General features: G+C 42.2%; 1 protein-coding gene across 3 annotated transcripts in view; it reads right to left on the reverse strand.

Moving 5' to 3' along the window:
* Positions 1-10,483, reverse strand: part of Sh2d4b (SH2 domain containing 4B) — an 81,886-nt gene that overhangs the window by 59,730 nt on the left and 11,673 nt on the right. For 2 of the 3 annotated variants that reach the window (XM_031362834.1, XM_031362832.1), the window contains exon 1: positions 2,137-2,290. In XM_031362834.1, coding sequence (XP_031218694.1) covers positions 2,137-2,237 — 101 coding nt within the window. In that variant the 5' untranslated portion in view covers positions 2,238-2,290. Of the gene's footprint in view, positions 1-2,136; positions 2,297-10,483 lie in introns of those variants that run through there. The other variant, XM_031362835.1, reaches the window with a different exon arrangement.

Consider the following 10,483-nt stretch of genomic DNA (forward strand, 5'->3'; position numbering starts at 1 on the left):
TTAAGGTCCTGTATCATCATCATGATAAGTGATTTTAGATCTGAATCTTGCATTTCCGGTGTAATGGTATGTCGAGGACTTGCTATGGTGGGAGAATTGGGTTCTGATGATGGCAAGTGATCTTGGTTTGTGTTGTTTATTTTCTTACGTTTGCTCCCCACCCCCAACCCCCGGCATCTGGTTAACTCTAGTGCTACCTGTCCTTGCTAAATCTGACTGGAGCCTGTCCTTCCTGTGATCCTGGTTGTTTCAGAACTCCTCAGAATCAAGCTGCCTCTGTGATCCTGTGATTCTGGGATCCTGGGATCCTGGGCTTGTTAAATCACCTGGGAGTGTCGCTTTCTCTGTGAGTTTGTGGGACTGGCTGCAGAACTTGTGCCCAAGGTCTGCTCAGAACCCTAACCCAGACAGACCAGAAGGAACTGGAGTCACTGGGCTGGTGGAGTTCCTGTGTGCCTGGTCCCGCTAGACCCAATTACTCCAAGTGTTGGGACAGATGTTGGTTCCTGCTTACCTCTGATCCTGGGTGTGTCAGAGCACCTGTGAGTGGAGCTTCCTCTGGGTGCTGTGGGACTGGCTGCAGAGCTTGTGCCCAAGGTCTGCTCTGGACCCCAGCCCAGGCAGACCGGAAGGAACTGGAGTCACTGGGCTGTGGAGTATCTGTGTGCCTGGTCCCACTGGACCCAGTTACACCCAGTGTTGGGACAGAAGTTGGTTCCTGCTCACCTCTGATCCTGGGTGTGTCAGAGTGCCTGGGAGTAGAGATTCCTCTGGGTGTTGTGGGACTGGCTGCGGAGCTTGCGCCCAAGGTCTGCTCTGGACCCCAGCCCAGACAGACTGGAATGAACCCGAGTCACTGGGCTGGTGGAGTTCCTGTGTGCCTGGTCCCACTGGACCTTTTTTGGTTTTTTCAAGACAGGATTTCTCTGTGTAGCCCTGACTGTCCTGGAACTCACTCTGTAGATGAGGCTGGCCTCGAGGTAAAGATTTATTTATTTACTTATATATGTAAGTACACTGTAGCTGTCTTCAGAAGAGGGAGTCAGATCTCATTACAGATGGTTGTGAGCCACCATGTGGTTGCTGGGAATTGAACTTAGAACCTTCGGAAGAGCAGTCAGTGCTCTCAACCTTTGAGCCATCTCTCCAGCCCCATTTCTGCCTTTTAAATAATCTTTATGGTTAGCTTGGGTGATAGGTGGTGGGTGTTCTTTAATTCATTCTAGTCTTCAATCTTCTTTACATGTTTTTTACAATTTCACAATTAAAATTCCATCATTCAAACTTGATGATAGAAGATGCTGGAAATACCATTACATGGATTTCCAAGTTTGGCAAGAACAAAAAAAATTGTTGATAGAAGGAGTCTGACTCCAAACTTTCCTGAGGACTTAGCTGTCCTTCTACTGTAAAAATGTAAATAATGTGCAGAGGAACAACACATAGCCAAGGTGAAGCCCTTCGGGTAGACTGTCCCAGACAGAACTTTGCACAAGTGACTTGGGCTCTGGAGACAGTTCAGTTGGTAAAGGACTTGCCATGTGAGCACAGGAAATGAATTCAGATCCCTAGTATCCTCATATAAATCTGGATGCAGTAACACATGCTTATAACCCCAGCAGGAAGGAGACAGAAACATGAGAATCCATAGAACTCACTGGCAACACAATCTAGCTGGTTCCTTGAGAGACCCTGCCTCAAAAACTAGTGTGGAGAGCAATAGAAGAAGACATCTAACATTGACCTCTGGCTTTTACACACACATGCACACATAAACACAGGCACATGAGTACATGAATATGCCCTACACACACATACACACACACACACACACACACACACACACACCCTTCTGTCCATACCATCCAGGTCATACATACAGGAAGGGTATTAGGTTTTTAGATCATATCCCCCAACAGGAGAAAACTGAGGTCCCAGATTAGCTGGCAGCTGGGTTTAACACTTGAACCCAAAGGTTTACTGATGGAAGACTCTGATGTCTTGGTCACTGGATCTTTACAGAACTCAACACAGCCAACCACTGATCAGCACCTCATTTTTCCACCCATGGCTTAGATCTCCCCAAGGCTCCAGGCTCAGGCCTTACCCAGAACCCTCCCAGCCAGCACCTCTCACCAGAGCTCTTCAGCCTCTTTCTGTGCTTGCAGCCGTGCCCTCTCTGCGATCAGTTCCTCAGATATCTCTTCATAGGGCTTGTCTCCAGGGCCTTCACCCATGACCCACACCCAGACCTCACCGTCTGCTCCCAGAAGCCACTGGATATGCTTGTTGCTCGCTGCCTCACAGTAGAAGGGGGAAGAGAGAGAAAAGAAGAAACATATAGTTTCCAGTTAAAGAGCAAGCAAGCCAACGTGGTGCTAGCACATGTTCTATAGTTATCACAGAACTCAATAGAGCAACAGTGGCCTGAATACAGGTTCAAGAAATTCCCTTATATCATTCCCTCTAAGCATCAACAAACAGCTAAGCCAGCCTACAAGGCTAAAGTCAGAGGTGAGCTTTCATGAGTTCTAAATCAACAAAAATATCAAGGGGCAGTGTGATATTCTTTGTAGAAAATTGTGTGTGCTATTCTTGGACTTAGGCAGTTGGGTGCCAGTGAGCTTTCTCTGCCCTCTTGTTTTCCTATCCACAGACTAAAAAGAAGGAATCAGAAATGGTAGAGTGGCAAGATGAAGCAGCCTGGAGCCTGGTGTCTCTGTGATATACATCATGTTGGTAATTTGAGCAAGAAATGAACCTTTGCTAGATACAGCCACTGAGAGCCCTTAGTTTGCCAATAACAGCAGGCTCCACTGACGACTGTGACTAGACCAGCTATGTTCCATGGTGACAGGGTTGCCACAGCAATAGAAACCCTGCATCTGGCTTTAGCAGCTGGGTGAATGATATCTAGCAGGCCAAACAGCTGGAGGTCCAGGCATGCAGGAACAAAACAGCTGGTAGAAATGACACAGGCTCATTAGAATTTAAAAAGCAGACCCTGTGTTTTCTGAATTAGGAAGTTGGAAATGAAACATCAACAACATATTTTAGATGCATTTGACACACTGTTAAGAGAAAAAACAATGAAATTCAAGAAGGAATCAAGTGCTTTGCAGGGGAAAGTGGGGAAAAAAAGGGAGAATACAGAAATACAGGAATTGGAAAAAAATAGGTTTCAAATGGTAAGAGATGAATTTGGCATGGTGGTGAATGCTTATGATCCCAGCACTCTGTAGGTTGAGGCAGGAGGATCATGAATTCCAGGCTAACTGAGGCAATATTCTCTCTGTGTCTGTGTGTCTGTGTGTGTGTGTGTGTGTCTGTCTGTCTGTCTGTCTGTCTGTCTCTCTCTCTCTCTCTCTCTCTCTTTCACACACACACACACACACACACACACACACACACACACATTTTGAAGTTTTTCATGACAGAGCTCAGTAAGTTGTCTCCATGAATGAGATTCCTGAGGGCCCAAAGCACGGTGGGTGTGAGCATGTGCTCTCTACTCTCTGCTACAGCAGATGCCACTCAATAAACCCTCAGCCTCCAGGACCTTGTGTTTACCCATGGTGGTGTTTCTCAGAGGCTGTCCCAGCATGACAAGCTGGGACATGACTGAGATGTCTGACTTCTTGCCAAGATTCCTGGCATTACATGGCTCTCTACAATAAGGCTCCCAGCATCCTTGCCTTCTTTACTCAAGGTCAAGTAGGAAATTTTTAAATATTTATTTATTTCAAATAGTTACAGGCACAGTATGTAATAGTAGAAAATGACTTCATGGAAAAAAACCTATATCTTATAAAACAACAGAATTATCATTAGGGTACCAATCACTGAGCCTCTGCCCTAAAGGCTCAGCTGCCTGTCTTTCTTCTAGATACATAGTTGATTTGAAGAAGAAGAAGAAGAAGAAGAAGAAGAAGAAGAAGAAGAAGAAGAAGAAGAAGAAGAAGAAGAAGAAGAAGAAGAAGAAGCAATCAGTGAAGAGGCAACCTACAGAGGGAGGAAAGGATTCCTGCAAACCATATACCTTATTAAGGGTTACCAGCTAAGTACATAAGGAAGTCAAGCAACACTGTATCAAGAAAACAAACAATTCTGTTTTCAAATGAGAAAAGGGCTTGAATGGATATCTCTTAAAAGAATACATACAAATGCCAGATGTTAGAGAAAACATTCAACCTCAATTAATCATAAGAGAAGCTCAAGTCAAAAACACTGTGGGATATCACTCCATTCCTGTTAAAAGGGTGGGCAGCAAATATATAAAGTTAAAAACCTCGAGGACAGGGGTTATAGCAGTGGTTCTGAACCTGTGGTTCATGACCCCTTTGGGGGTTTGAATGACCCTTCCACAGGGGTTACATATCAGATATCCTACATTTCAGATATTTACACTGGGGTTCAAAAAAGTAGCAAAGTCTTAGTTATGAAGCAGCAATAAAAACAATTCTGTGGTTGGAGGTCACCACCACATGAGGGATTAATACATTTCTAGCATTAGGATGGTTGAGAACCATTGGGCTGGAGAGGTGGCTCAGTGGTTACTTGTTTCTGTCACAGAAGACCTGAATTCTACTCCCGTACCTAGATGGCAGCTCACAACCATCTGGATTTCCAGTTCCGGAGGACCAAACACCCTATACTGCTCTAGTGGGCACTGTGTACATGTGGTGCGCAGATGTACACGCAGGAGAAACACCCATTTACATAAAGCAATTTTTTTAAAATGAAAGCTTAAGGTCCATAGAAGTAAAGGGACATTTGTACTCTGGTGTAAGAATGTGAATTAATGCAGCCATTACAGAAAACAGTACAGAAATTTCCCTGAAAATGAATATATGGGTATATCCAAAAGAAATGAAGTCATTATGTCAGAGATTTCTGCACACGCATGTTCATTGTGGCACTATGCACAACTGACATGGAATCAACCTGTGTCCATCAAGAGACATGCACACATAAAAAACAACTTAAAAATAAAGAATAAATAAAGAAAATGTGATACATGCATATGGTAAAATATTATTTGGCCCTAGAAAAGTGGAAAATCATATTATCAATCATATAGGTGAACCTGAGGGGCATTGTGATAGGTGAAGGAAGCCAGACACAGACACACAAACATCATATGAACTCACACACATGTGGGATGTAAAGCAGGGAGAAGGGTCAGAGAGATGCTGACATCTCTAGATGTATATATGGCCAGCACTAGCTGGATCTAATGGGTTATTTAAAAAAAACAAACAAACACAAAGTTAGGAAGGGATGTGTTGGGGACATAGATGGAGCTGGAGGAGACAATAAGTAGCATGGTGGTTCATTGTGTACATGGATAGAATCTCAAAAAAATAATTTAAAGCTCATCAGTAGCTATCTCAGTAATATGCAAATTTCCTCTTCTCTTTAATAAACAAAAAACTTTACGTATACCGAGATTTGTTTTAAAATATGTTTCTTTGTGATTTATTATTTTTAAAAATGAGACTTGGTTTTGTACTTTTTTGTAAATCTATTTAATATCTAGCCTAATTGAAAGCAAAAGTGGTTCTCATATCTTCTCCTGAGTTCACTCTTTATTTTTTTTAATTTATTAATTTATTATATGTAAGTACACTGTAGCTGTCTTCAGCACCCCAGAAGAGGGCACCAGATCTCATTAAGGATGGTTGTGAGCCACCATGTGGTTGCTGGGAATTGAACTCATGACCTTCGGAAGAGCAGTAGGTGCTCTTAACTGCTGAGTCATCTCTCCAGCACCCTGAGTTCAGTCTTTCATGATAGATAATTTTTGTTAAAGTATATAAAAGAATTATTCACATGTACTTGAAAAGAAAGAAGAGTGGAGAAGACCTCACAACTTTTCCCGAGGTAGTCACAGATACTATATAAAGTCTGAAATAAGAAATAGACACTTCACTTGTCCGTTTGTTTGTTTGTTTAGAGATAAAGTCTTGCTATGGAGAGTAGGCTTGCCCTGGACTCATTTTATAGCCCCAATGGTCTTGGTTGGATGATACTCCTCCCCCCTCAACCTCTTCAGTGCTAGATTATAAGCACGTACCACCATGCCCAGCTAGTAGTAGATTCTTAAAGGTTAGTTACAATGTGAAATGTAAACCATACCAATAAGGCCATTGAGCTTTTTATATTAAAAGCTATTCATTGTGATGACATAAAGATGTTACCATTAGGGGGCATTGGGTGGGAATGTTAGAGGAATTCTCTGAGCTTGCAATTCTTTTAAAGTAAGTCTGAATTATTTCAAAATAAAAGGTCTAACAGTTGTCACAAGATTTTATTTCTGTTTTATTTTGGTTTGTGTGTGTGTGTGTGTGTGTACTGAAACTCATGGAGCTGGGTATTATAGGTGGTTGTGATTGGCATGATATGGGTCCTGGGAACCAAACTCTGGTCCTCAGAGTTTGCAAGCTGCAAGCACTGAGCCATCTCTCTAGCCCCAATGAAATTTGTTTATTCATTGTTATTGTTTTAGTTTTTTGAGACAGGATATCTCTATGTAAGTAGCCATGGCTGCACTGGGATTCACTGGGTAGAGCAGGCTAGCCTCAGACTCACAGAAATCAGCCTGCATCTGCCTCCTGAGTGCTAGGATTTAAAGCGTGCTTTTGTACACGCTAGTTTTCCTGGCTACAAGAGATGCAGATATGGGAGAATCAGCACTCCAGGTCAGCCTGGCTACCAAACAAGACAGACAGACACATCTCCCCCACTGGTTCAGATTCTACTGTGAACAGACTTTGTACTCATACATGATTTTGATACTTTGCTCATTGGTTCTTTGGAAAACAGCATCAAACAGCTCTTCCAAATATGGGTTTTATCTTACAGTATCAGAAAAGTCACATTTGCAAATGCCATCATGATCTTATGAGGCAAAGGACTACACATTGGGCAACTTAAAACTTCATTGTAGCAGAAAGACATTTTTCAAAAAATTTTAGCCATTTTGCTTGAAAGCAGAAATTTTATCATAGGTGTAAGCTTTGTCAGTTCCTTTTCTTGAAGTAAGAGATTCTCTTTGCTCATTTTTAAGTAGTCACCTATGAAAAATACATATATCATTGCCTGGCAATATTTTCTTAAATAAAAATGGTGAACCACGAAAGAGGCTAGTTTATCAAATTACTGAAACAAGCACACAACTTTTTTTCAAGATACCCCTGCATCCTGCAGCAAGAGCAATGCTTTCCATGGCCATATCATTTGTCACATGATAAAATGTTTACTATTTCATAGTGGAACAAAGCCATCATTCACTTGTACAGCATGATGAAAAATATATTGACCACTACCAGTATGGTGCCGGTAGATTTCCTCACTGTGTTGGTTAACTTTCCATCACTGTGACAAATACCTAAGCTAGTCAACTAACAAAGAATAAAGGTTCATTTGGGCTTACAATTTGTGAATTTCAGAACATGTGAAAGCAGACCCAGCACAGGATATCACACTACGGCGGAATTATACACCCGAATAGATTTGTCATGACCAAGAGAGGAAGAGAGTGACATCCCATAATTCCTTCGGGAATTATCCCCCAGTGACCAAGATGCTTTCTACCAAACCAACAGTACCAGCACTTCCAAATAGCACCAAACTGAGGACCAAGCCTTCAACGTGTGGGGCTTTGGGAGACATTCCAAATATTAAATGAGACCTCACTATTGATTTTACAGCCTCAGTACAAGTATGGTTAAAAGAAGCATAGTTTTAGCCAGGCATGGTGGCACATGCCTTTAATCCCAGCACTCAGGAGGCAGAGGCAGGAATATCTCTCTGAGTTCAATGCCAACCTGGTCTACAAACCAAGTCCAGGACAACAAGGCTACACAGAGAAACCCTATCTTGAAAAATGGGGTGGGGATGTCAGGGGAAAGCGTAGACTGATCACCCCAGAGGAGTCTCACATTTTTCCAGGAATCCAGAAACACACTTTGAGAATCATTCTATGATATGACAGCTCAATTTTCTTATATTATAGTGATTAAAGGGAGGGAACTGATACCTGGGATACACAAAGAATTCCTGTAAGTGGCTGATAGACATATCAAAATACTTAACTTCACTACCAATTAAAAATGCGGTATCCACACAGGAGTGAACTGTCATGTTGCTCATACAATACTGGAAAGCATGGAAAGGTGTAATGGTTTCAAGAGTGGCAAGTTACCTCACAGGAGAAGGCACAGGTATGACCGTTTTCATTATTCCTAGAGGCTCAGATGATTCTAATGAGAAGTTTTAAAGTATTATTCCTAAAGACATGATGTGGGCCAGAAAAACAGCTTAGCAGGTAAAAGTGCTTGCTGCCAAACCTGATGGCTTGAGTTCAGTCATGGAGACTCTCACAATAAAATGAGAGAACTGCCTCCTACAAGTTGTCTTCTGACCTCCATACACATATGATGGCACAGGTGTACACACACACACACACACAAGACTAATACTATAATAACATAACTTGCCACAGACACTAGGCATTAGAAAGACAGATAATAAAAAGAATTGGCAAAAATAGAGAAAAACACATCCCCTTGTAACTGCTGCTGGGAACGTAGGTTATCATGTAGGTTACAAGATAACCTACATTCAACCCAGTGATTCAACCAAAAGAAATGAAATCATGTTTCCACACAGAAATGTCCGTGTGAAGGTGGACTCAGTACCACACACATGTACTGGCTGGTTTTGTGTGTCAACTTGACAGAGGCTGGAGTTATCACAGAGAAGGGAGTTTCAGTTGGGGAAGTGCCTCCATGAGATCCAGCTGTGGGCATTTTCTCAATTATTGATCAAAGCGGGTAGAGCCCCTTGTGGGTGGTGCCATCCCTAGGCTGGAAGTCTTGGGTTCTATAAGAGAGCAGGCTGAGCAAGCCAGGAGAAGCAAGTCAGTAAGGAACATCACTCTACGGCCTCTGCATCAGCTCCTGCTTCCTGACCTGCCTGAGTTCCAGTCCTGACTTCCTCTGGTGATCAACAGCCATGTGGAAGTATAAGCTCAATAAACCCTTTCCTCCCCAACTTGCTTCTTGGTCATGATGTTTGTGCAGGAATAGAAACCCTGACTAAGAAAAATTAGTACCAGCATAGTGGGGTATTTCTGTGACAACCTGACCATGTTTTGGGGAGGACTGTGGAAGGACTTTGGAACTTTGAGCTAGAAGAGCCATTGGTTGTTAAGAGCTCTATGGGATGTTGTGTAGGAGCTTAGAAGGTCATGTTGAAATGTTAAAAGGATTTGTTTTCAACAAAAAATACTGATAAACTAACATTTATATGCAAAAATAATTTTTTTCAACTCTTACCTTATATCACACACATGTTCACTTTTAAGCTGTCAAAGAATTAGTGTGTGCACTCGGGTTCTCTTCTAGATAGAAAGGTACTTTGTATTTTAAAATGCTGGGAAACTGAAGATAAAACACAACTGATTTGTCATGCTTCCTCCAAAACCTAGTTGCCTGAACAGTGTCTGCAGGAGAGGTCCTGAAAGATTTCTCATTTCTTTGATGGGTCTGCCCTGCCTTTACAAGGCATCAACTTTCTCTTCGGATGTTTTCACCAAGGTGTATTTATTTATTTTTTATTTTTTTATTAGATGTTTTCTTATTTACAATGTCTCCTTTCCCGGGTTCCCCTCCAAAAACAGAAAGAAAAAAAGAAAAAGAAAGAAAGAAAGAAAAGAAAAGAAGAAAAAAATAAAATAAAATAAAACAAAAACTAAAACAATCCCCTCTTCCATCTCCCCTCCCCCTGCTCACCATCCCACCCCCTCCTGCTTACTGGCCCTGGCATTCCCCTACACTGGGGCATAGAACCTTCACAGGGCTGAGGTCCTCTCCTCCCATTATAGTCAGCAATCCTAATCAGTCTTAATGGTCGAAGGTATCCAGGATATAGGACTTTCACACAAGGAAAATCCTGGCCAAGCAGAACAAGATGGATCATCTTTAGCAGGACAAGATAGTTCACCCTAACTGAGAAATTATCTACCATTTAACCTGCTATGACGGATTTCTTTCCTAGTTATACCTTTCAAAGCTGGAACTCTGACAGAAAGCAGCCTCACTGTCACCATGGCCCTGTTTTCTCACAGATGTAGACCAGAATCTAGAGAGATGAAATCTAAACTAAAATACAAAAGAATGAGGGACATTTAGGGCTACATGAATTCAGGCTTGGCTAACATGAAGTCATTGGAAAGCATGAGACATTAGCTAGCATGGGGATACACGGGATGACGTGGGAAAAGACAGTAGGTGGCACAGAGGGGACATTGGGTACTTACAGTTCCAGATGTGATGGGCCCTGGGAGAATGGAGCCTAAAAATAAGGTAGACTAAAGTCTCATGCCAACTTCATTCAAGGTATTATACTCCGAGGGTTAAGAGTCACCAGAGTAAACTGTATAACCGAGTAAAGTGTATAATCACAAGGACAAGCTGCA

This window comes from Mastomys coucha, unplaced genomic scaffold (assembly GCF_008632895.1).
Source record: "Mastomys coucha isolate ucsf_1 unplaced genomic scaffold, UCSF_Mcou_1 pScaffold9, whole genome shotgun sequence".
In the NCBI taxonomy this organism is placed as follows: Eukaryota; Metazoa; Chordata; class Mammalia; order Rodentia; family Muridae; genus Mastomys; species Mastomys coucha.